Raw genomic sequence first — 27,276 nt, forward strand, 5'->3', positions numbered from 1 at the left:
GTCAGATTCTGTTTGACAACGCTGTGAAGTGCGCTGTGAAATCTTATTACTATAAAGCTGCTATATGAATGTAACTTGTTGTTACAATCTTGAGTCTGAAATGCTGATTATTTCTTCCAAACGATCAATGGTTTCAGTAAACTGCAGGCTGTTACGCTGCAAGAGGAGAGCTTCAGTCAGAAGTGTGAGCATTGGAGACAGTTTCTGGAGAGGATGGAGGAGACACTGATGATTGATGTTGCTGGCAGCTATGAGGGCCTGAAAGAACAACAGGAAACTCATGAGGTGAGATCAGTCCCTGCAGACCACCATGGAATCACTGGCATATTATCCACTCAGTAAGTCAGGGCAGTTCCAATGTGCCTGAGCTCTCTGCCCGTGTGCCCACACCTTCTAAGACAATCAGCTATATTTGTGGCAAAGTAAGCATTTGCCTGCAGAACACTCCTTAATTACCTCAAATCTTATAGGGGTTTCATCAAACTACCATCCCCCTGCCTGAACCCCTCCTGGTCCCCATACTTACAAAACCAAGTCAAGCCCTCTTTAATTATTGGGGCAGCATAGTGGCTCATGGTTAGCACTGCTGCCTCACCAATTCAATTCCACACTCAGGCAACTGTCTGTGTGGAGTGTGCACATTCTCTCGTGTCTGCATGGGTTTCCTCCGGGTGCTCTGGTTTCCTCCCACAGTCCAAAGATGTGCAGGTCAGGTGGATTGGTTATGCTAAATTGCCCATAGTATACAGGGATGTGCAGGCTAGGTGTGCTCGCCATGGGTCTGGATAAGATGCTGTTTGGAAGATTGATGTGACTTGAGGGGCTGAATGGCTGGAGGCTTGTGACCAGTGGAGTGCCACAAGGATCGGTGCTGGGTCCACTGCTTTTTGTCATTCATGGGGTATTGGCATCATTGGCAAGGCCAGCAGTTGCTACTTAGTCCTAACTGCCCTCCAGAGCAATGATGGGTCTGGAGTCACGTGTAGGACAGACTCGGTAAGGACACAGATTTCCTTCCCTATCAGCAAATCAGGTTGGTTTTTTATGACAATCGACAATAATTCCACAATCACCATTACTGAAACTGACTCTCAATTAATTCATTAGAATTTAATTCCACCAGCTACCCAGCTCCACCAGGTTTGAACCCAATTTCCCAGAGCATTAGAGTCATAGAGATGTACAGCACGGAAACATAAAAACCCACCTGGTTTGCTGATGACCTTTAGGGAAGAAAATCTGTGTCCTTACCGAGTCTGTCCTACACGTGACTCCAGACCCACCATTGCTCTGGAGGACAATTAGGACTAAGTAGCAACTGCTGGCCTTGCCAATGATGCCAATACCCCATGAATGTGGGAAATAACCAGTAAGCTCACTGTTAATTTTAACTCTGCTCCTGTTGCAGCTTTTCCAGGTGGAGGTTTCAATCGCACACCAGATCCTTGATTCGATCGTTCAGGAGGCCCAGAATCTGATTCCAAGCAGCGATGTCCAGGACAGGTGAGACAATGACCAGAGCAGCCAAACCTTTTCTAATGAACTGACAAGGACTTATAATTGGGCAGTTTGTCCTTTCGATCAGCTCTCGATCCTCCTGCTCCTCTGCCTGCGCTTTCTGTGCGAATGTTTCCATTGACTGGGTGATAGGAAACAGAGTGTCATGGTCAATGGATATTTCTGGAGGAAGATTTGTGATGGAGCTCCCCAGGAGTTGGTGTTAGAGCTCCCCCTTTTTCTGATTGACATTAATGATCTGGTTTTTGGTGAGCAGGGGACAGCTTCAGAATTTGCAGATGATGCTAAACTTGGAAGAATTGCTAACTGTGAGGAGGCCATGGTGGGGGTCCAAAGGAGTTGGTGGATTGGCGGATGGGGGCAGATGAGGTTCAATGCAGAGAAGTGTGAGGTGGATGTGTTTTAGTCAGAATAACATTGGAGGGGAACATGTAATAGGGGAACAGTTCTAAAGGGGGAGGGAGCTGGGTATATATGAGCACAGATCAGTGAAGGAGGCAGGACCTGGGGAGAGAGCAAGAATAAAGCACACGGTTTCCTCGGCTTTATACATAGGGGCATGGAGTACAAGAGCAGGGAGGTGATAGTGGGTTTATATGAGACATTTGTTAGACCCCAGCTGGAGTGTTGTGTACAGTGGGCACCACGTTATAGGAAAATGTGAATGTACTGGGGAGAATGCAGAGTGACTTACAAAAATGGTTCCAGGGTGAGAAACTTCAGTGATGATGGATTGGGGAAGGTGCAGCTGTTTTCCTGGGAGAGAAAGTGGCTGAGAGGGAGACTCGATAGAGATTTTCAAAATCATGAGGGAGCTGGACCGTAAAGAGGGAGAAGCTGTCCCTGCTCTCAAAAGGAACAGGAATGAGAGAGCGTAAATTTACACAAAGCAAGGGTAAAGTGAGGGGAAAAAACCCATCCTCACACAGTGAGGAGCCTGGGTGTGGAGTGCATTGCTTGGAAATGTGGGGGAGGCAGGTTCAGTTGAGACATTGAACAGGATATTGGATGATATGGATAATGGATCCCACGTCTGTAGAACAAAACTCTCACTTCAGAGAGAGTCGCTAGGCAGCCATTAGCACAGAGCCCCCAGTCCTCTCTCAGGTAGTCTTCAACTTTAAGTATTTTCTCTATCTGCTTAAATATCCCTGCCGATCTGCACCTTTCTGCAGGCTAGCTGTCACCGATACATCTGTACCACCCTACTCCATCTTTTTGAAAAAGGTGTCCATCATTGGACAGGAATGATGTGCAGGACATGGGGAAAAGGCAGGTGGTTGGCATTAAGGGAATGGAAATAGTCCAGGGAGGATGGGCTGAATGGCTTCTTTCAGTGCTGTAATGATTCTGTGATTCTCAATGGTCACTGTTTGAATGGTTGAATGCTGTTGTGAAGGCCAATATTGTAGTGTTCTGAACTTGCTGCTTCCTGCCCTACAGACCAGGAAGAATGTAAGGCTCTAGTGTACGGGCAAGGCCTAGAGAGAATGGTCTCTTTATGGTCCCGGTATCAGTGGGGCCATTGCACCCAGTGGTGAACTGCCAGAGTCAGGGAGAACTGAGGCAGGTTTTCTTTTCTAATAATGTCGGTCTGCCTCCCCAGAAGGACTTTTGTCCTGAATCTCTCGGCGCTGAAGGAACGCTGGTGCAGATTGGTCCAGAAGGTCTGGCAACGCCAACACATCATTACCACCCTCGCCAACCAATGGTGTCACCATGGCAACTCTGTGGCCAGACTGCGTAAGCTGCTCACTGACACGTCAAACATACTACAGGCCATGGGCGATCTGCGCAGTTACAGTCTGCAGCAGCTCTGGATGCTGCTGGAGGTGGTGAAGGTAAGTTGTTTTGTTCCTTAATGCTCCTTGCCTGATACTGAGGAGGGGTGGGCCCAATACCGAGGGGGGGTCTCAACACTGGGGGGACCTTGTCTTCCGAATGTGTGATAGGTCAGGCACCTCGGTGGGACTGTGTCACCTTGAGCTAACCTCCAGCCCAACACTGCCTCCTCAACTCTGAAAACTGGGAGAAGGTCTTCTGCTGGAGAAGGAATTCCCAATTTTGGGCAATGCCTGCTCCTAGTGTTCAATTTATCACTAACTATCAATGGGTTTAAACATTTGTTTAAATATCAAAATACACTGATTAATTCTAGCCCATCACAGGCATACTATCACACAGTGCAGGAAGAGGCCAGTCTGTACATCAGGCATGTGTTGTCTCTTTGAAAGGGAAGACAGGGTGGCGAACAGGTGGGTGGGTGGAGAAGAGCTGTTGGGCAGGACAGGGAGGAAATGGGTGGGGAAGCGTCAAGGAGGGGTAAGGTGGGGAGGGGGAAGATGGGGAGGGGTCAGGGACAGAGAAGATGGGGAGAGGTAGGGAAGGGGAGGGGTAAAGTGGGGAGGAGTAAGGTGGGGAGGGATTGGGAAGGGGTGGGGTAAGGTGGGGAGGGGAGGGGTAAGGTGGGGAGGGGTGGGGTGGGGTAAGGTGGGGAGGGGTTGGGAGGGGTAAAGTGGGGAGGGGAGGGGTAAGGTGGGGAGGGGTGGGGAGGGGAGGGGTAAGGTGGGGAGGGGAGGGGTGGTGTAGGTGGGAGGGGTAAGGTGGGGAGGGGTGGGAAGGGGAGGGGTAAGTAAGGTGGGGAGGAGTAAGGAGTGGTAAAGTATGGGAGGGGCAGAGAGGATGCGGTGGGTGGGTAGGGGTGTGGTGAGGGTTGTGGGTGACGGTGGGGGGGAGCAGGTTCTCTCGAGGAGCTGGTGAAGACAGTGTTGGCCCCTGGTTCTCTGTGTATAGTTTTATAACCACCCCTGATCAGCCCTGACCCCTCCCCCTCCGATCAGCCCTGACCCCCCCCCTACCCCCCCAGATCATGTGGGTAATCCTCTGTGGGAATTGTTGAGCGGTTTGTGTGTGAACGTTATCGATCCTGTTCATCTCCAAGCTCCAAGGGAGGAAACTCCAGCGGCTGGAGCCATACCTGATGCAGGCCTTGGAGGTGGGCAATGAGCTCCTGTCAGCAGCCGATTCCTCAGCACAGGCACAACTCCAGGAACAACTCTGCCAGCTACAGGACGCCTGGGGTTCCATCAACCTACAGCTCACGGACAAGAGGAACAACCTGACCGCCATAGTGAAGGTACACCCTGTACAACCTTCCTTTTAACCCAAGACTGAGCTCCACAGAAACCTCACAAAGGTCAAGTAATCTGGAAACAAAATCTTGAGGAGTCTGAAGTGACTCCTCTCCTTTAACTCCGACTCTGTTCTCCTCCTCGTAAAGCGAACCTGGAGGATTTTGTTTGCATGGTATTGAATGGCTGGAACAGTGTTTGAGGGTTATCATTGGGGCTTATCAAGCTGCTGCACAGTACAGCTTCCCATTACAGACTCCTGCCTTAGCATTTGATTATCTGTTACCAACTGGAAGGCATCACAGCCGGTGGGAACAGGTTGGTCTCACCTGGTCCCATTTCCTTAACCAGGTGGATTGATCAAAAACGAAAGCGTAGGTATTTACATAGTGTCTTTCACTAGGTTTGGATCATTCTATTAAAATAAAAAAATGCAGGAAGTTGCTCAGTAAAGCAGGGAGCATGCATGAAGAGAGAAACAAAATTGGCTGCTCACGTCAATAGCCTTTCATCCAGACTCCCGCAGAGAAATGTTAGGGATGTTCTAGAATTTGAACAAAGGCTGGGTGCTATGAACACGACAGGGAAGTCTGCAATAGGGTGGAGGATGGGCAGGACTGAACAACAGAGGAGTTACTGCTCTGGGCCCAAAGGGAACAGAGACGGGATAAGAAAGGAAACAGCAAATAAGTGCCGAGAGCAGAGACACCACTGACTGAAAGTGAAAATAAGGAAAAAAATCCAAATCCAGGATACAAAGAAAACAATTCAAAAAGGGCAGGGTTTACAGTTTGAAAATATTGAGCTCATTGTCCAGACTTTAGTAAAGTGTGTAACTGGAAGTTGAGTTGCTATTTCCTCAGTTTATGTTGAGTTTCACTGGAACAGGGCACCAGGCAGAGGACAGAGATGTCAGTGTGACGGTAAGGTGGGAATTAAAATGACAGGCCCCAGAGATTTGGGGTCATGCTTGTGGATGGATCAGGGGTATTCTACAAAGCAAGTGCCCCAGGCTGTATTTGGTATCAAGATGGTAAAAACAATGACTGCAGATGCTGGAAACCAGATTCTGGATTAGTGGTGCTGGAAGAGCACAGCAGTTCAGGCAGCATCCAAGGAGCTTCGAAATTGACGTTTCGGGAAGGGCTTTTGCCCGAAACATCGATTTAGATGCTCCTTGGATGCTGCCTGAACTGCTGTGCTCTTCCAGCACCACTAATCCAGAATTTGGTATCAAGATGCCAATATTGTGAGCATGAATAGAGTAGACTAGATTGATGGACGTGCACACTGCCTCACTTGAGCGATTTCCACCATCTGCAGTATTCTGCTGCATGATCAGGATCTTCACTGTAATGAATGACCCCCTTCACACCATCCAAGCCCCCCATCTCTGGGATGTAGTCACTGCTGTAACACGCTCTACATTTCACATACTTCCACCAACAGCTGTGTCAAGATGACTGGATAATTCTTTCCATGGCATTGGCTCAGGGGTCCATATTGGTCAGGACACTGTGCCGTGGAGTCTTTCACTTCCACCTGACTGTGTCAGTGAAGCCTGTGCCATGACGCTGGGGACTGTTTATTGTAAATCCCCTGTTATCCACCCACCACTCTGTGTCTTTGTGTTGCTCTGGACAGATGTGTGACAGATGTGGGGAGGAGGTGACTGTATTGGGTCTCAAACTCCAAGAATTCGGAGTGGACTTGAGGCGGGAGCTGCCCTGTTTCAGCGAGGACCTACAAAAAGAGCAAAGTAAACTCCAGGTAAGAGCAGGGTATTGCTGGAAATCCTCAGCAGGTCTGGCACCATCTGTAGTGAGAGAGATAGAGCTTCACAACGGCGATGGGTTATTGACCCGAGATGTCAACTCTATTTCCCTCTCGATAGATGTTTCTGACCTGTTAAGCACTTGTAACATTTACTGTTTTATTTCGGCTTTCCAGTATCTGCATCAGTTTGCTTTTGTATCAGGTAAGATTGGCCATGATCTTTCTTGAATGAACATTGGGATGGAGCCCAGGCTGGGAATGTTAGTGAGTTATTCAACACCAGCAGTGTGAATCCTGACCGAGCTCTGTAGCAATAGCTGGTCATCTCCAACACACCCATGCATTCTGGCACACCACTTGAAGAAATTCTTTCATGGGATGTGGGTGTTACTGGCTGGACCAGCATTTGTTGCCTATCCTTAATTACCCCCAAACGTACCTTACTAGGCCATTGCAGAGGGCAGTTATGAGTCAACCACATAGCTGAGCGTCTGGAGTCATATGTAGAGTAGATCAGACCAGACCAGACCAGATAAGGGCAATAGATTTCTCTCCCTAAAGGATATCCTATTATATTCTATTCTACCAGATGAGTTTTTACAATGAACAATTATTAGTTTAGTGGTCACCATTACTGACACTAGCTTTCAATGACTGATTTTTATGAATTATTGACTTTCAGTGTGGAGTTTAAATTGCACTATCTACCGTAGTGGGTATTGAACTGGTTTTTGGCAAAGCAGAATGACTAGTGACATTCGCACCCATCAGTCAACAAATCCTCATTACCTCCAACTTGCTTCTCTCTCTCTCTGTCTGTCTCTCTGTCTGTCCCCGTCTTGTGCACACACATGCGTCTTGTGTATATACACACACAGAGACACACACACACTCTCACTCTCTCTCTCTCTATATATATATATCTGTATCTAAGTGGTAAGTTTTGTCCTTCATGTTGAACAGCAGGAGCTGGGAGAGCTGATGCGAAGCTGGCTGAACAGGCTTGTTGAGTTGAGCACTGTGAAAGTGGATCTTGGCAAGCACCTTATTCCCGATGTGGCGATTGGATTCCAGGAGCAAGTGGCAATCCTGGAGAGCCATTGGGAGCAGCTGAAGCTGTCTGTAAGTGATTCTGTTCATGTAGCAGCAAGGAAGGAGGACTCAGGGCAGCTTCGGGGTGACTCACTTGCTAAGTGCCTCAGACAATAGCCTTGCCCACAGGGCCCTACACTCTCCACTGGGCCTTTCACAGCACCCAACCAGACCCACTCCAGAAAGGACCTTCAAGAACAAGATGCCTTTTTATACCATTCAATGCTGGTATCATGGGCACTGTCACTGCTTTTGTAGCTGCTCTTTACTTACTTTTGGAATATTGCGTGCAACTTTGGCCTCCCTGCAATTGGAAGGATGTTGTGAAGCTTGAAAGGGTTCAGAAAAGCATTCACTAAAGGTGCTATATAAATTTAAATTGTTAAAATTCCAGTTTATTAGAGTCCTGAGAGGCACAGGGCCCTGTGAATTAGTCCCTGCTTCAAGAGGAATATTGCACAGCTAGGGTGCTCTGAGTGAGAGAGAGAAAGAGAGAGAGAGAGAAAGGACTGACCCAAAAGAGAGAGAGAGAGAGAGATGAGAATAAATCCTCTCTCCCACTCAACATTACTCTGTCTGAAGGAAGAAGAGGGAGAATATTAGTGGACAAATATATATCTTGTTTCCAAGCAGCATTTCTGGGCCCTCTGTGAGTGGTGTTGTAGGGGTTAGGGAATTGGTTGCTGTGCTACTTGTCTCAGTAACTGTTGCAGTTCCTCCAGGCTGTAGCTAAATGCAGCAGTCTCCCTGTAGTAATACCGTTAACTGGCTCTGTCCACTAATCCTGCAGGCGTCCTTGCGGACACTGGAGATAAGTGACCGGCTCGAGCAGTGGGTCGTGTTTAATACCAAGAGCAAGCATCTGGAAGACTGGCTAAAACAGATGGACGATCGAGTCTCACAGAGCACAGACAGTGGCGTTCAGGAGATGATTGAGAGACTCCAGGAGGTACGGCATGTTTTGGCCTCTGCTGAGTTACTGTTTTTATTCAATTTGGGGGAGGCACGGTGGCTCAGTGGTTAGCACTGCGGCCTCTCAGGGACCTGGGTTTGATTCCAGCCACGGCCGACTGTCTATGGAGTTTACACATTCTTCCTGTGTCTGCGTGGGTTTCCTCTGGGTGCTCCAGTTTCCTCCCACATTCAAAAGATCTGTAAGTTAGGGTGGATTGGCCATGGTAAATTGTCCATAGCATCCAGGGATTTGCAGGCTAGGTGGGTTAGCCATGGGAATTGCAGGATTACAGGGATAGGGTAAGGGGGTGGGTCTGGGTGGGATGCTCTTCGGAGGGCTAGTGTAGACTCAATGGGCCAAATGGCCTGCTTCCACACTGTAGGGATTCTCTATGATTTTATCTTTGGGAATGTGTGGTTCCTGGGCCAAAATATATTATCTACCCCTTGTTGTCCCTTGAGAAAGTGGTGGTGAGCTACCTTCTTGACCCACAATGCCCTTGTTGGTGGAAGTTCCAGGATTTTGACTCTGTGAAGGAATGGCAATCTGTTTCCAAGTCAGGATGGTGAGTGGTTTGGTGGGGAACTTGCACAGTGTGGTGTTCCCATGTATCTGCTGCCCTTGTCATTATAAATGGAAGAGGCTGTGGGTTTGGAAGTTGCTGGAGGTTAACAAAGAAGACTCAGGCAGATGGGAAATAAACAGACAGAAAGAACGAACTTGCATTTCTATAGTACCATTTACATCCTCAGGAAGTCTTTACAACAGATTAAGAAATGTAATCACTGTTACACTGATATTAGAGCTGCTCATAAGTTTGAAGGATAGTTTGCAGTGTGTCTGTAGTCAAAAGGGGATCGACATAAGTATTTTTTAAATGATGAAATGAGCAGGTAAATTGAGTCCGGAATAAGGAGCATTACTTTTCAAATTAGAGTGAAGCTGTTTGACAGTAATAAAGGAGGGACATATCTACATGAAGGGGGAATGACAATCTCCACCTCTTCCCCTCCAACACACCTCCCCCCTGCCCGCCACCCCCCAAAATAAAAGAGGAAACTATTAGGTCTGAGGGTTATCATTTCAAAATTCAGATGGATAGATTTTTATTATGCTAGGGAATAGAAGCAGGCTACTGGGTAGCGGTACCTGCCATCTTATTCATAGCTGAGCAGACTACAGGAGCCACATCGCCACCTCCAGTTTACACTACTTATTTAATGTTCTGATTCAGCAATACCTTGGTTTTTAAACTTACTTCCCTGTTTTTAAATCTCTCCATTGCCTTGCCTCCTCCCTATGTCTACCTTCACTCCCAGGCCTACAATCCCACAGCCCTCTCATTCTGGTCTCTGGGGCCTTTCTGATTTGAATCATTCTGCCATGAGTGCCTGCACCCGCAGCTGCCTGGGCTCCAAGCTCTGGAGTTCCCTTGTACAACCCTCTCCCCCTGCACACACGTTCCCGTCCCCCCCCCCCCCCCCCTCCCCTGCCCCCACGCTGCCTCCTCCCTTCCCTCATTCAGCATTTAAGATGCTCCTTAAAACCCAACCTGTCTGATCATGCTTTTGGTCACCTGTCCGTGTATTACCTCGTGCAGTTCAATGTCCATGTTTTTCCAGCATCTTTCCAGTGAAATCCCATGTTCATTTTGTAACGTTAAAAGAGCTAGATAAATGCAAGTTTTTTTGTTTTAGATTCACAACAGTATGGAAACAGGCCCTTCGGCCCAACAAATCCACACTGATCCTCCACAGAATAACTCACCCAGACCCATTCCCCTGCCTATATTTCCCCCTGACTAATGCATCTAACACTACAGGCAATTTAGCATGGCCAATTCACCTAACCTGCATATCTTTGGACTGTGGGAGGAAACCGGAGCACCCGAAGGAAACCCACACAGACACGGGGAGAACGTGCAAACTCCACACAGTCAGACGCCTGAGGCGGGAATCGAACCTGGGTCCCTGGCGCTGTGAGCCATCGTGCCGCACATATTGTTGGGAAATGTAATGTCAAATCTGAAAAATGAATTCAAGCTGCAATGCAAGAGAAAAATGGGTTGAAATGATTGAAATGGAAGTTCAGGATTGAGATCCAGGATTATTTTCTTCACTGGGAGTGACCAGTATCAGGAGCATTATGTGTGAAATCAGGGCAGACTGATTTTTGGCATATTTACTGGATTGAAAAATATTGGATTAATGATTTTCCATGATTATGACCCAATTAAGCAATTGAAGAATTAAAAAATTGTATTCTGTTTAATTGTGGTTTGTAACGAAAACTCTTTCTGTAAGAATAGCCATAGACAAAGAGCAGGATCAGAGCAGTGCTGGAAAAACACAGTAGGTCACACAGCATCTGAGGAGCAGGGAAGGGCTTTTGCCCGAAATATTGATTTTCCTGCTCCTCGGATGCTGCCTGACCTGCTGTGCTTTTCCAGCACCACTCTGATCTAGACTCTGATCTCCAGCATCTGCAGTGCTCACTTCTGCCAGAGACCAAGAGCAACCCAGTCAAAAGTGAGCAAATAGATTTTGGGTTTTATGGCTGTTTTTTCACCAAATTAACATAAGCTTAGGCTAACAGATGTGAAAATAGTTCATGGCTCAAAAACAAAGTTCCACAAGAACATGGCCATGTTTAAAAATGGATTATATTTGTAAATTGGAGTATGTAACAGACTTGTTTATGTTAGAGTAGACATTTTGAGCTTTCATGTATTTTAACGTTTTATTCATTCCTGGGGTGTCGGAGTCCCTGGTTAGACCAGCACTATGCCCCATCCCTAATTGCCCTTGAACTGAATGGCATTTCAGAGGGTAGTAAAGAGATAACCACACTGCTGTGGGTCTGGTGTCACATGGAGGCTGGACATGTGAGGAGGGCATTCCTGATGAAGGGCTTTTGCCCAAAACATTGATTTTCCTGCTCCTCGGGTGCTGCCTGACCTGCTGTGCTTTTCCAGCACCACTCTAATCGAGACCAAGGATGGCAGATTCCCTCCTCTAAAGGGCATTTGTGAACCAGATTGTTTTACAATAATCAACCCTGGCATCATGGACACCTTTGGACTGGCTTCTAATTCCAGATTTTTATTGAATTAATATTTCACACCTACCATGCTGGGGTTAGAACCCATGTTGGATTATTAGTCCAGAGACATGACGACTATGCTCCCTCCTCCGATTTTTCTGTGGTTTGCAATTATGCCTATATCGGTATTAGTATGCTATGGAATTTTTAGGAATATGTAGATGTATCAACTAAACAATTTGGGATGATGTTAACTCACTGAGGGTGCCAATCTATAAAGGAGAAACTACACTGTTCTGCCTGGAGGTCAGTGGTGAGTGGTGTCCCGCAGGGCTCTGTTAGAACATAGAACATGGAACAGTACAGCACAGAACAGGCCCTTCAGCTCACGGTGTTGTGCCGACCATTGATCCTCATGTAAGGTAAACCTAATGTACCAACCCTCAAATGTCTGTGACCATATGCATGTCCAGCAGTCTCTTAAATATCCCCAATGACCTCACTTCCACAACTGCTGCTGACAACACATTTCATGCTCCTGCAACTCTCTGCGTAAAGGACCCGCCTCTGACTATGACCCCTCGTGTTAACAATTTTTGCCCCGGGAAAAAGTCTCTGGCTATCGACTCTATCTATGCCTCTCGTTATCTTGTACACCTCAATTAGGTCCCCTCTCTTCCTTCTTTTTTCCAATGAGAAAGGTCCGAGCTCAGTCAACCTCTCTTCGTAGCTCAACCTGGATAAATGCGAAGTGATGTATTTTGGAATGCTGAATATAAGATTAAAGACAGGATTCTTGGAAGTGTGGAGGAACAGAGGGATCTTAGTGTTCAAGTGCGGCGCTCCCTTGGCGCTGACCCTCTGACAGTGTGGTGCTCCCTCAGCGCTGACCCTCTGACAGTCAGTACACAGTGGAAAACCAGCTCTGAGTTTCTGGTTGACTGTTTTTGTCCTGTTGACTGAAGTTGTCATTCTGTCTGCAGGTTTTGTGTCGTGTACCAAACCATTGAGGGTTACTGCAGATTAACCCTTGCTCACCATTCCTCCCCCACCCATGGTCAGGGGCATCTGGAACTCCAGTTGGCTTACCTCTTTTATTAAGTATCATTTATTTTGTACCTATTTTGATAAACTTAATGAAACTTGGACCTGGGAACGGTCTTGCAACTAATCAGGTCTTACAGATCTTTTAGACTGACTGTCTCAACTCAGTTTATGTGTAATTTCCTTAGGTCATGCATCAAACTTAAAGTGGTTCCCCAAAATTATACAGGTGAGCTATTTGTTCTCCTTCAGGTTTGGCGCTGTGCTGTAAGCTGTGCTTTCTGTTTTAGGATTGCATGGGGGAAATTAACCTCTACAACAGGAATAAGGTGCAGCTGAAACAACTTGGGGATGAACTGATCAAAGCCAGCAGCCCATCGAAAGCACCGGAGATCGACAACAAACTTAATCTCATCAACAGGAACTGGCAACACCTCCATGAGGTCATTGAGGCCAGGTAAGGCGAAAGGGGGGGGGGGGAACTGGGGGGGGGGGACTGGGACGGGGGGGGACTGGTGGGGGGGGGGAACCGGTTTGGGGGTTGGAGAGGGGATGAAGGACCAAGTGGTTAAAGGTTGGGGACAAGAGCAAGCTGTGAGGATAATGGAGAGGTGGAAGTGAGTAGAACTGCCTTATAAATGGTGTCAGTGACATGGGGAGGAATTTTGTGCTGAATCATTCACAGGTTGAGGGAGTTGCTGGCTAAACCAGCATTAATTGTCCATCCATAATTATCCAGGGGGCATTTAAGAGTCAACCATGTTGCTGTGGGTCTGGAGTCACGTGCAGACCAGACCAAATAAGGATGGTAGTTTCCCTCCCTAAAGGGGATTAGTGAACCAGATGGGTTTTCCTGGTAATGGATTCATTGTCATCAGTAGACTCTTAATTTCAGCGTTTTTTAAAAAAAATGATTTCCAATCCCACCACCAGCCACGGCGGGATTTGAACCAGGGTATCCAGAATATTTCCGGGGTCTCTGGATCCTGATGAAGGGCTGATGCACGAAACGTTGACTCTCCTGCTCCTTGGATGCTACCTGACCAGCTCTGCTTTTCCAGCAACACGTTCTTTGTCTCTGGAGTAACAGTCCAGCGATGATACACCACAAGACCATCACCTGCCCTTCCCTTGTAAAGGAGGAAAACAGGACATTGATGGCAGATGAAAGAGGAATATTAAAGAACAGAGTTTAGACACAGGGGCAATGTTGAGTGAGAAACAATCTTGTTAAAAATGAATTAAAATATCTGTGGCAATACAGTGTCCATAATTAAGAAAGGATGCAACAGGTCATGTGTGATGTGCTGGGGGATCCAGACAGGAATTGTAGAGTCATAACTACAAAAAAAAGCAGGACATTAAACATTACAGCATAATACATTTAAAAATATGAGGGAGAGGAATGGGAGGTGGAATAGAGCTGTTGGGAACTCTCAATCTTCAACACAAAAATATGAACAGACATGAAAGATAATGTGTCAGTTTAATATGTGTAGTTCCAGGATCACCAATTAGTGGGAGGGGTTTAAGAGGAAATTGGCAAGGGCTGAGGTTCAGAAGGGGGGTGCTTCAGGGTAACCTTAGCCGGTCTGGAATTGAACCCACACTGTAGGCATCACAAACCAGCCATCCACCCAACTGAGCTAAACTCTGACAGGATTACTAACCTTTTGAGGGTGGACTGAGAGAGCACCACTGAGGGAGTGCCGCACTGTCGGACGGTCAATGCTGAGGAAGTGCAGCACTGTTGGAGGATCAGTGCTGAGGGAGTGCCGCACTGTCAGAGGGTCAGTGCTGAGGGAGCGCTGCACTGTCAGAGGGTCAGTGCTGAGGGAGGGCCGCACTGTATGAGGGTCAGTGCTGAGGGAGCGCTGCACTGTCGGAGGGTCAGTGTAGAGAATGAGAAATTCTTACGAGAAAAGGATTAATATTTTGAACCTACTGCATTCATCCCTTCAGTCAAATGAGCAAATGGAACATTTATAAGTCTTCAGTCAATCTTTGCTGCAGAATTCTGTTACAATATTTAAAACAAACTCCAGTACCAGAGAGAGAACCTATCTCCACCTAAAGTGGATTCGGACACTGGTAGCTGGATTTAAAGCTGATCCCAGTGAACACCCACTGTGTCCTTGCTGAAGCAGTAAATCTCCCTCAGGTACGCTGCTAATTACCACATACCATGCAGCTGACAGAAGGAGGGGCCCAGTGACACAATCTCAACATGGACAGATGATCAGGGGAGTGTCTGACACAGCGCACGCTAATCCTTTTCACTGGGTTAAGCCAAACCCCAGCAGCTTTTCTATGGAGACATCTGTTGCCTTTAGCACCTGGCCTTCAAGCCCAGCCCCACCGGAGGAATCTCTGTGTCCGTATCCTTCCAGCCTCAAAACATAAAGAAACATCAGACCCTGGGAACAACTCTTAACAGAGTCTCGACTGAGCACTCTGCATCAACACTGGGAGAGACAGTCCTGTGAGTGTGTCATCCAACTGACTGACTGGCTCGAGTGGCTGTGTTCTCATGACACAGGCTGGGGCAGTGGCAGTGTGAAGGGCAGAGAGTCATCGAGATGTACAGCATGGAAACAGACTCTTCGGCCCAACCCCGTCCATGTCGACCAGGTATACCAACTCAATCTAGTCCCACCTGCCAGCACCCGGCCCAAATCCCACCAAACCCTTCCTATTCATATACCCATCCAAGTGCCTCTTAAATGTTGTAAATGTACCAGGAAGAGGAATTCCTGAAATGTGTGCAAGAGAGGTTTCTTGCTCTGTGTATGTCCACCCTAATGAGGAAAGAGCCAGCACTGGGTCATGTTCTGCAGAGTGTCTCGGAGTGGGATTCAGTCGGAGAGTGGTCAGAGTGTACCACAGCCAATCTTGCAGCTATCACAGCTTGCTGAGAAATTACCGACACTAGTGCAGAGACAGAGAATACCACACCAGCCCCAGCGCTGTCTCCTTCAGGTTCTCTCCTCTGGCCAAACTCCTGTGATGTTGACACAGTCAGTGATGCACGCTGCATTCATTCAAAGTTAAACCCTGTCAGATCATCGACATCATGAATAATTTATATGAATGATTCGGATGTGAGCATAAGGGGTATAGTTAGCAAGTTTGCAGATGACACCAAAATTGGAGGTGTAGTGGACAGCGAAGAGGGTTACCTCAGATTACAGCAGGATCAGGACCAGATGGGCCAATGGGCTGAGAAGTGGAAGATGGAGTTTAATTCAGATAAATGCGAGGTGCTGCATTTTGGGAAATCAAATCTTAGCAGGACTTATACACTTAATGGTAAGGTCCTAGGGAGTGCTGCTGAACAAAGAGACCTTGGAGTGCAGGTTCATAGCTCCTTGAAAGTGGAGTCGCAGGTAGCTAGGATAGTGAAGAAGGTGTTTGGTACGCTTTCCTTTATTGGTCAGAGTATTGAGTACAGGAGTTGGGAGGTCATGTTGTGGCTGTACAGGACATTGGTTAGGCCACTGTTGGAATATTGCGTGCGATTCTGGTCTCCTTCCTAACGGAAAGGTGTTGTGAAACTTGAAAGGGTTCAGAAAGGATTTACAAGAATGTTGCCAGGGTTGGAGGATTTGAGCTACAGGGAGAGGCTGAACAGGCTGGGGCTGTTTTCCCTGGAGCATCGGAGGCTGAGGGGTGACCTTATACAGGTTTACAAAATTATAAGGGGCATAGATAGGATAAATAGACAAAGTCTTTTCCCTGCGGTGGGGGAGTCCAGAACTAGAGGCCATAGGTTTAGGGTGAGAGGGGAAAGACATAAAAGAGACCTAAGTGGCAACTTTTTCACACAGAGGGTGGTAAGCGTGTGGAATGAGCTGCCAGAGGGAGTGGTGGAGGCTGGTACAATTGCAACATTTAAGATGGGTATATGAATAGGAAGGGTTTGGAGGGATATGGGCCAAGTGCTGGCAGGTGGGACTAGATTGGATTGGGATATCTGGTCGGCATGGACGGGTTGGACCGAGGGGTCTCTTTCCATGCTATACATTTCTGACTCCAGGGCTTATGAATGGATGGATGGATGGTTTTATTGCGACAATCTGGCACCATTTTGAGTTACAATAAGGAAATAAAGGAATTACTTAAATAAGAGTTCATCTTCTGTTCAAAGTGGGATCGCAAGCACTGCTTCTGCAAGGTGTACCGAGTCTCAAGGTTAAGTTATGAGGAGAGATTGTCCAAATTAGGCCTGATTTCTCTCAAATTTAGACGGTTAAGCAGTGATCTGATCACAGTATTCAAGAAATTAACAGGAAAAGACAGATAAAGAGAAACTATTTCCACTGGTTGGAGATTCTAAAACTTAGGGAACGTCGTCTGAGAATTAGGGCCACACCATTCAGGGGATTTTTTTTAAGATTCCCTACAGTATGGAAACAGGCCCTATGGCCCAACAAGTCCACACCAACCCTCAGAGTAACCCACGCCGACCCATTCCCCTACGCTATATTTACCCCTGACTGATGCACCTAACACTATGGGCAATTTAGCATGGCCAATTTACCTAGCCTGCACATTTTTGGACAGTGGGAGGAAACTGGAGCACCCGGAGAAACCCACACAGACAGGGGGAGAACATGCAAACTCCACACACACAGTTGCCTGAGATGGGAATCAAATCCAGGTCCCTGGCACTGTGAGGCAGCAGTGCTAACCACTGAGCCACCATGCCGTTAGGAAGCAGTTTGACACACAAAGGGTGTTAGATGTTTGGAACTCATTACCCCACGCAGCAATGATACTGGATCAGTTGTTGACTTTAAATCTGAGATTGATCAATTTTTGTTAAAAAGAGGTGATCAGGAATATGGGATAAAGGCAGGCATATGGAATGAGGTCACAGGTCAAGGGGATAGCAAGGACTGCAGATACTGGAAAGTCAGAGTTGATAAAATGTTGAGCTGGAAAATGTACAGCACGCCCTGATGAAGGACGCTGTCCAAAAGGTCAACTCTCCTGATTCTCTGATGCTGTCTGACCTACTGGGTTTTTTCCACCACCACGTTTTGTTGACCCTGAGGCCACAGATCAGCCATGAGCTCAAGGAATGGCAGAACTGACGCAAGGGGCTGAATGGCCTACTCTGATTCCTGTGTTCCTATTGAACAATGGCAGTCTTTCAGATAGTTCAGGTACAGGGTAGACACATTCATGTAAAGGGGAACAGGAGCAGGAGGTCTTTGGTTGATTAAAAGTGTTGGGATTAAGTTGAAACAGCAAGAGGAGTCTAGTGGCATGTACAGCTCATACAGCCCAGAACGAAAGGCAGAAAACGCAGAGGTAAAGGGCCAAAAGAGAATGTGAGAATAGATCAGCAGGGACTACAATATTTCAAGAAGGCAGCTCACTCCCACCCTCTGCAGGACAGTTAGGGATGGACTGGCCTAGTGATTCCTATATCTCATGAGTGAATAAAAACAATTACAAAATGAAAGACTAGCCTACTTCGTAGACACTTGAATAACAAAAAGGAGTCAGAAAAAAGTGGGACTGATTTGAGGACAAGGAGACAGAGGGTGTGGCTGAGGTCAAAAGTAGGAACTTCACAGAGACAAGGAAGCTGGAGGGGAGTTATGCTTTGAATAGAATAAAGATTGGTAAAGGGGTCAACTTAATGTTGGCATAGCTCAAAGTCAAGAACTCACTTGGTCTGGACAGGCTGTGTCTCAGAGTGCTGAGGGAAAGGCTGTCGATGCTGGGTCAATTAGTATATTCAAGACTGAGACAGACAGATTTGTAATCAGGAAGGAAATCAAGGATTAGGGGGAAAAGGCAGAAACGTGGAGTTGAGGATTATCAGATCAGCCATGATCTCATTGAAGCAGATGGACTAAGTGGCCTAATTCTGAATGGAATTAGTTTGATTGTCACATGTACTCAGATGAGTATAGTGAAAAGTTTATAAGTCACCAGTTACAGCATTGTTTTAGGTACAGAGTACCTAGGTACAATCTATAGTTAGAGAACAGAGAAATGAAAAACAAAGTTACATTCTAGCTATAGAGAGTATGACTATAGGATAGGTCAGGAAAAACAACGAGGTAAAAACAATGACTGCAGATGCTGGAAAGCAAATACTGGATTAGTGGTGCTGGAAGAGCACAGCAGCGAATCTGATGAAGGGCTTTTGCCCGAGACGTCGATTTCGCTGCTCGTTGGATGCTGCCTGAACTGCTGTGCTCTTCCAGCACCACTAATCCAGGAAAAACAACAACCTCACTTAAGAGGAGTCAGTGGCTAATTGGAAAGAAGGCTAGAAATTGTGGAGACTCTGATCATAACCTCTCAATCCTTGTTAGATATGAGGGTGGTGTCAAAGGATGGAGGCTGTTACTCACCCCGAAACATCCCTCAACCTCTTAAAATCACTAACAACAACTCCAGACAAACATCAGTGATGGAAATCTTTTTAGAGCCAAAAATCAGGAATGAAAATAACTGAAAGTCAGCACAAAGGCACAAATGGAGACATCAGCTAGGGCCCTCAATCTGAAAGGCAGCTGAATGGGTTCTTACCACTAAACCCTCTGTGAAGCCCTTTCCTGATGAAGGGCGTATGCTCGAAAAGTCGATTTTCCTGCTCCTCAGATGCTGCCTGACCTGCTGTGCTTTTCCAGCACCACTCTGATCTAAACCCTTCCTATTCATATACCCATCCAAATGCCTTTTAAATGTTGCACCAGCCTCCACCACTTCCTCTGGCAGCTCATTCCATACACGTACCACCCTCTACGTGAAAAAGTTGCCCCTTGGATCCCTTTTATATCTTTCTCTTCTCACCTAAAACCTATGCCCTGTAGTTCTGTTTGGACAGGTGGGGATGTCCACTTCCATCAGGATACTGTACAGCACACGTGCTCCCCTTGTCACACTTCCTAATGGTAAGGCCAGTTGTAGTGCCAGTTTGAAGTTCAGTTGTGTTTCAGCTTGTAGGCATCTTTGCATAGTTACATCATTAACCCCGCATACCAAATCGTAACCTTTGTCAGATTTCCCCGGAAGTCAAACTGCAGAAGAAAACTGATAGCGTCTCAGAACTAGAAGAGGCTTGGAGTTGAACAAAATCAGTCAACTCTTGAAACATTTTAGTATCTGCTGCCTCAGGGATAGTGAAGCTCCTAATAACTGAAAAACCTGTGGGTCCACAAGCTGTCAGGAGAATTACTTATTAGAAGAAGGAAGCACAGGAACAGGCCCTTCGGCCCACCCCCCAAGCCTGCACTGACACATTTTGCCCTTCTATACTAAAACTGTCTTCACTTACAGGATCTGTATTCCTCTATTCCCTTTCTATTCATGTATTCAATTAGGTGCTTCTTGAATGCTGTGATTGTGTCTGCCTCCACCACCTCCTCTGGCAGCATGTTCCAGATATTCACCACCCTTTGTGTGAAGAACTTGCCTCACACATCTCTTTTAAACTTCTTTGCTTTTCATTTACTCAGGAAAAACTGTCAAATTCTTTCCAGTCTTCAACAGCAGTATCAAACAAGTCAAACTTACATAGAACATTACAGTGCAGTACAGGTCCTTTAGCCCTCAATGTTGCACAAACCTGTGAAACCAATCTGAAGCCCATCTAACCTACACTATTTCATTATCATCTATATGTCTATCCAATGACCATTTAAATGGCCTTAAAGTTGCCGAGTCTATTACTGTTGCAGGCAGTGCCCTTACTACTCTCTGAGTGAAGAAACTATCTCTGACATCTGTCCTATACCAATCACCCCTCAATTTAAAGCTATGTCCCCTTGTGCTAGCCATCACCATCCGAAGAAAAATGCTCTCATTGTCCACCCTATCTAACTCTCAGATTATTTTATATGTCTCAATTAAGTCACCTCTCAACCTTCTTCAAACTAAAACATCCTCAGGTCATAGAGTCATAGAGATGCACAGCATGGAAACAGACCCTTCGGTCTAACCTGTCCATGCTGACCAGATATCCCAACCCAATCTAGTCCCACCTGCCAGCACCCGGCCCATATCCCTCCAAACCCTTCCTATTCATATACTCATCCAAGTGCCTCTTAAATGTTGCAATTGTACCAGCCTCCACCACTTCCTCTGGCAGCTCATTCCATACACGTACCACCCTCTGCGTGAAAACGTTGCCCCTTAGGTCTCTTTTATATCTTTCCTCTCTCACCCTAAACATATGCCCTCTAGTTCTGGGACTCCCCAATCCCAGGGAAAAGACTTTGTCTATTTACCCTATCCATAGAACATAGAAGAATACAGCGCAGTACAGGCCCTTCAGCCCTCGATGTTGCGCCGATCAAAGCCCACCTAACCTACACTAACCCACTATCCTCCATATACCTATCCAATGCCCGCTTAAATACCCATAAAGAGGGAGAGTCCACTACTGCTACTGGCAGGGCATTCCATGAACTTACGACTCGCTGAGTGAAGAACCTACCCCTAACATCTGTCCTATATCTACCCCCCCTTAATTTAAAGCTATGCCCCCTTGTAATAGCTGACTCCATACGTGGAAAAAGGTTCTCACTGTCAACCCGATCTAACCCCCTAATCATCTTGTACACCTCTATCAAATCACCCCTAAACCTTCTTTTCTCCAATGAAAACAACCCCAAGTGCCTCAGCCTTTCCTCATAGGATTTTCCTACCATACCAGGCAACATCCTGGTAAACTTCCTCTGCACCCGTTCCAGTGCCTCCACATCCTTCCTATAGTATGGCGACCAAAACTGCACACAATATTCCAGATGCGGCCGCACCAGAGTCTTATACAACTGCAGCATGACCTCAGGACTCCGGAACTCAATTCCTCTACCAATAAAAGCCAGTACGCCATATGCCTTCTTCACTGCACTATTTACCTGGGTGGCAACTTTCAGAGATCTGTGTACATGGACACCAAGATCCCTCTGCTCTTCCACACTACCAAGTAGTCTACCATTAGCCCAGTAATCCATCTTTTTATTACTCTTACCAAAGTGAATCACTTCACACTTAGCTACATTGAACTCCATTTGCCACCTTTCTGCCCAGCTCTGCAGCTTCTCTATATCCCGCTGTAACCTGCCATATCCTTCCTCACTGTCTACAACTCCTCCGACTTTCGTATCATCCGCAAACTTGCTCACCCAACCTTCTAACCCTTCCTCCAGGTCATTTATAAAAATGACAAACAGCAATGGTCCCAAAACAGATCCTTGCGGAAAATTTTGTAAACCTCTATCAGGTCATTCCCTCCATACCAGGCAACATTCTAGTAAGTCTCCTCTGAGCCCTTTCCAAAGCTTCCACATCCTTCCTATAATGCGGTGACCAGAACTACGTGCAATACTCCAAGTGCGGCTGCACCAGAGTTTTGTACAGCTACAGCATAACCTCATGGCTCCGAAACTCAATCCCTCTATTAATAAAAGCTAACACACTGTATGCCTTCTTATCAAGTCTATCAACCCGGATGGCAACTTTCAGGGATCTATGTACATGGACACAGAGATCTCTCTGCTCATCCACACCATCAAGAATCTTACCATTAGCCCAGTATTCTGTATTCCTGTTCCCCCTTCCAAAGTGAATCACCTCACACTTTTCCACATTAACCTCCATTTGCTACCTCTAAGCCCAGCTCTGCAGCTTATCTATGTCCCACTGTAACCTGCAACATCTTTCTGCACTCTCCATACTCCACTGACCTTCGCGTCATCTGCAAAGTTACTAACCCATCCTTCTACGCCCTCATCCAGGTCAATTATAAAAATGAGAAACAGCAGTGGCCCCAAAACAGATCCTTGTGGCGCATCACTAGTAACTGAACTCCAGGATGAACATTTCCCATCAACCACCACCCTCTGTCTTCTTTCAGCAAGCCACTTTCTGATCCAAACCACTAAATCCCCCTCAATCCCATGCCTTTGTATTTCCTGCAATAGCCTACCATGGGGAACCTTATCAAACCCCTTACTGAAATCCATATACACCACATCAATCACTTTACCCTCATCCACCTGTTTGGTCACCTTCTCAAAATAACTCAATAAGGTTTGTGAGGCACGACCTACCCTTCACAAAACTATGTTGACTATCCCAAATCAACTTATTCCTCTCTAGATGATTATAATCTCTTATAATCCTTTCTCTTATAATCCTTTCCAATACTTTACCCACAAACGAAGTAATGCTCACTGGTCTGTAATTACCAGGGTTGTCTCTACTCCCCTTCTTAAACAAGGGAACCACATTTGCTACCCTCCAGTCTTCTGGCACTATTCCTGTAGACAATGACGACATAAAGATCAAAGCCAAAGGCTCAGCAATCTTCTCCCTGGCTTCCCAGAGAATCCTGGGATAAATCCCATCCGGCCCAGGGGACTTATCTATTTTCATACTTTCCAGAATTGCTAACACCTCCCCCTTGTGAACCCCAATCCCATTTAGTCTAGTAGCCTGTATCTCAGCATTCTCCTCGACAACATTGTCTTTTTCCTGTGTGAATACTGATGAAAAGTATTCATTTACTGCCTTTCCTATCTGTTCATACTCCACGTACAACTTCCCACTACTGTCCTTGACTGGCCCTAATCTTACTCTAGTCATTCTTTTATTCCTGATATACTGATAGGATCAAGGAAAGTCCGAAAGCTTTCTATCTCCCAAACATTCTCATGTTCATCCATGGCTCTTCTTAGCTCTCTCTCTTTCGGTCCTTCCTGGCCAACTTGTAACTCTCAAGCGCCCTAACTGAGTCTTCATGTCTCACCTTTGCATAAGCCTCCTTCTTCCTCTTGACAAGAGATTCAACTTGCTCAACCACTTCCTCCCTGCCTGACAGGTACATACTTATCAAGGACATGCAGTAGCTGTAATAGAGTCATAGAGATGTAAAACATGGAAACAGACCCTTTGGTCCAACCCATCCATGACGACCAGATATCCCAAACCAATCTAGTCCCACCTGCCAGCACCCGGCCCATATCCCTCCAAACCCTTCCTATTCATATACCCATCCAAATGCCTTTTTAACATTGCAATTGTACCAGCCTCCACCACTTCCTCTGGCAGCTCATTCCATACACATACTACCCTCTGCATGAAAACGTTGCCCCTTAGGTCTCTTTTATATCTTTCCCTCTCACCCTAAACCTATGCCCTCTAGTTTTGGACTCCCCGACCCCAGGAAAAAGACTTTGTCTATTTATCATATCCATGCCCCTCATAATTTTGTAAACCTCTATAAGGTCACCCCTCAGCCTCCGACGCTCCAGGGAAAGCAGCCCCAGCCTGTTCAGCCTCTCCCTATAGCTCAAATCCTCCAACCCTGACAACATCCTTGTAAATCTTTTCTGAACCCTTTCAAGTTTCACAACATCTTTCCGACAGGAAGGAGACCAGAATTGCACGCAATATTCCAACAGTGGCCTAACCAATGTCCTGTATAGTCGCAACATGACCTCCCAACTCCTGTACTCAATACTCTGACCAATAAAGGAAAGCATACCATACGCCTTCTTCACTATCCTATCTACCTGCGACTCCACTTTCAAGGTGCTATGAACCTGCACTCCAAGGTCTCTTTGTTCAGCAACACTCCCTAGGACCTTACCATTAAGTGTATAAGTCCTGCTAAGATTTGCTTTCCCAAAATGCAGCACCTCGCATTTATCTGAATTAAACTCCATCTGCCTCTTCTCAGCCCATTGGCCCATCTGATCAAGATCCTGTTGTAATCTGAGGTAACTGTCTTCGCTGTCCACTACACCTCCAATTTTGGTGTCATCTGCAAACTTACTAACTTGTACCCCTTATGCTCACATCCAAATCATTTATGTAAATGACAAAAAGTAGAGGGCCCAGCACCGATCCTTGTGGCACTCCACTGGTCACAGGCCTCCAGTCTGAAAAACAACCCTCCACCAACACCCTCTGTCTTCTACCTTTGAGCCAGTTCTGTATCCAAATGGCTAGTTTTTTTAGATTAGATTAGATTACTTACAGTGTGGAAACAGGCCCTTCGGCCCAACAAGTCCACACCGCCCCGCCGAAGCGTAACCCACCCATACCCCTACATCTACATTTACCCCTTACCTGTATTCCATGAGATCTAATCTTGCTAATCAGTCTCCCATGGAGAACCTTGTTGAACGCCTTACTGAAGTCCATATAGATCATATCTACTGCTCTGCCCTCATCAATCCTCTTTGTTACTTCAAAAACCTCAATCAAGTTTGTGCGACATGATTTCCCACACACAAAGCCATGTTGACTATCCATAATCAGTCCTTGCCTTTCCAAATACACACACATTGGTCCCTCAGGAGTCCCTCCAACAACTTGCCCACCACCGAGGTCAGGCTCATCGGTCTATAGTTCCCTGATTTGTCCTTACCACCCCTCTTAAACAGTGGCACCACATTTGCTAACTTCCAGTCTTCCAGCACCTCATCTGTGACTATCAATGATACAAATATCTCAGCAAGAGGCCCAGCAATCACTTCTCTGGCTTCCCACAGAGTTCTCGGGTACACCTGATCAGGTCCTGGGGATTTATTCACCTTTAACCATTTCAAGACATCCAGCACTTCCTCCTCTGTAATCTGGACATTTTGCAAGATGTCACCATATATTTCCCTACAGTCTATATCTTCCATATCCTTTTCCACAGTAAATACTGATGCAAAATATTCATTTAGTATTTCCCCCATTTTCTGCGTCTCCACACAAAGGCCTCCTTGCTGATCTTTGAGGGGCCCTATTCTCTCCCTAGTTACCCATTTGTCCTTAATGTATTTGTAAAATAACCTTTGGATTCTCCTTAATTCTATTTGCCAATGCTAGAAAGTCAGGATTGGTAGTAGCAAAGCAAAGAAAACTAGATAATATCGCTAGTGTAGACACAATGGACTGAATAGTCTCCTGTACTATAACAATTTTGTGATAGACAGATCAGATTGTGGGGGGAATGGAAATGCTGCACAGAGTTTTGAGATGGTTTGGTGGAGTCACTGAGGCAGAAGGTTGGACCGTGATTGACAGCGATTAGAGGGAATCACACAGGGAGTAGCTCTGATCTAGATTCTCAAGAGAAGCAGAAAATATTTACAGGGCAGTAAAAACCCATAAGAACTGCAGACGCTGTAAATCAGAAACAAAACCAGAAGTTGCTGGAAAAGCTCAGCAGGTCTGACAGCATCTGGGAAGAGGAATTAAAGTTAACATTTCAGGTCCAGTGATCTGTTCTGAGGTAGGAGGGGTCTGAGGAAGGGTCACTGGACCCAGAACACTAACTGTGATTTCTCTTCACAGATGCTGCCAGACCTGCTGAGCTTTCCCAGCAACTTCTGTTTTTGTTTGTAATATTTACAGGGCTCAGGGTTGAGGTAGGAATGCAGGGTGCGGGAGGAATACCAGGGATGTGAAACTCAACCGGGTTCAGTAGGTGACTGACCTGTATGTGTGCTGTGTTCCTCTGTGTGGAGACAGAAGCTGCGCGCGTGTGTGTGTGTGTGAGAGACAGAGCTTTCTCTCGGGGAATGTGTTGTTTGCAGTGATGGAGCTGAATTGTGTTACATTGTGCAGGGACGCGTGACTGACACTCACTGGGATCAGCTGTTTGCTGTGGAACTGGTTTAGGCTGGGGCCCAGTCTCTCTGCATGCTGCCAGGCGAGTCAGCTCCATTGTCCCAGCATTTCACTGACTGCCTCACAGTCTGTTTACAAGTGTCTGGAGGTGATTTTGTGGCTCCCTCCCCTGACAATTGGCATCTGGTACCCTTTGAAATTCCAGTGAAACCTGAGAGTGGGGGGGAGGGGCAGGTGGTGCAATCTGGGCTGGAGGAGGGGAAATCGAGGGGGTTGGGGGAGAACCATTTGCCTTGTGCAGTGTTGTGTGCACGTAGATTGTAGGGTCGAATCTGCTTTGATAGGTGAGGCCTCTCCCTCTCTCTCTCTCTCTCTCTCTCTCTCCTTCTCTCCCTCACCTTGGACATGCAGCACGCTGCCGATTCTTCAGGTAGGCATCTGCTGGTTATATTTGAGTCTGGAGCCCAGAGAGATCCTGTGAAGCAGGATCCCGTATTTAGCAGGGAGCTGTGTTTTTATAATGTCATCGCTTCACACACTCAGTGCTCAAATCAGCTGGAGTGAACAGTGATTTCATTCTGCTGCAGACGTACTATTGTGTGTGTGCGCCTGTGTGTGTGTGTGTGTGTGTGTGTGTGTGTGTGTGGGGGGAGAGTCTGTATGTCTGTACATTTGTGTCTCTGTGTGTGTGTGTGTTTTTACATAAACACTGGTATCAGAGCGCTGACTCTAAAGGATGTGAACAAACAGCTCTCGACATGATTGGCATTGTCCCTGTACCTCCCAGCTGCCTGTCTCTGAGCCGATGAAAGGTCATTTCTGGGTGGAGGATATTACAGCTCCAACAATCCCGAATATCCCAGGGAGGGAGTTGAGAGCATCCCCAGGAATACTGCACCAAACCACGGTGTGATTGGGATGCTTTTTCTTCGATTTATGTCAGACTGCTGCATGGACCAAAGAGGAAGTTCATATGTGGATGAAGGTTGATTTTCTGCAAGGCTTGGTATTGTCGAAAGGAATGATTTTGCTGACTGTGCATGTACGTGCGCGTGTGTGTTTGTTACACGGATGGTGGTTGGGATCAGTTTGAGGGGAGTGGGATATCTGGAGAATGCCAAA

The 27,276-nt window shown here is 46.6% G+C and overlaps 1 protein-coding gene across 6 annotated transcripts in view; it reads left to right on the forward strand.

Annotated features, from left to right (window-relative positions):
- The window catches only part of LOC140476049 (uncharacterized), a 452,737-nt gene that overhangs the window by 358,589 nt on the left and 66,872 nt on the right, over window positions 1-27,276 (forward strand). For 4 of the 6 annotated variants that reach the window (XM_072568002.1, XM_072568006.1, XM_072568008.1 and 1 more), the window contains 8 exons: window positions 138-285; window positions 1,409-1,503; window positions 3,125-3,359; window positions 4,460-4,654; window positions 6,294-6,419; window positions 7,389-7,547; window positions 8,308-8,466; window positions 12,849-13,015. In XM_072568002.1, coding sequence (XP_072424103.1) covers window positions 138-285; window positions 1,409-1,503; window positions 3,125-3,359; window positions 4,460-4,654; window positions 6,294-6,419; window positions 7,389-7,547; window positions 8,308-8,466; window positions 12,849-13,015 — 1,284 coding nt within the window. The remainder of the gene's footprint in view (window positions 1-137; window positions 286-1,408; window positions 1,504-3,124; window positions 3,360-4,459; window positions 4,655-6,293; window positions 6,420-7,388; window positions 7,548-8,307; window positions 8,467-12,848; window positions 13,016-27,276) is intronic. The other 2 variants (XM_072568005.1, XM_072568004.1) reach the window with 2 other exon arrangements.

Source organism: Chiloscyllium punctatum, chromosome 4 (assembly GCF_047496795.1).
Source record: "Chiloscyllium punctatum isolate Juve2018m chromosome 4, sChiPun1.3, whole genome shotgun sequence".
Lineage (NCBI taxonomy): Eukaryota > Metazoa > Chordata > Chondrichthyes > Orectolobiformes > Hemiscylliidae > Chiloscyllium > Chiloscyllium punctatum.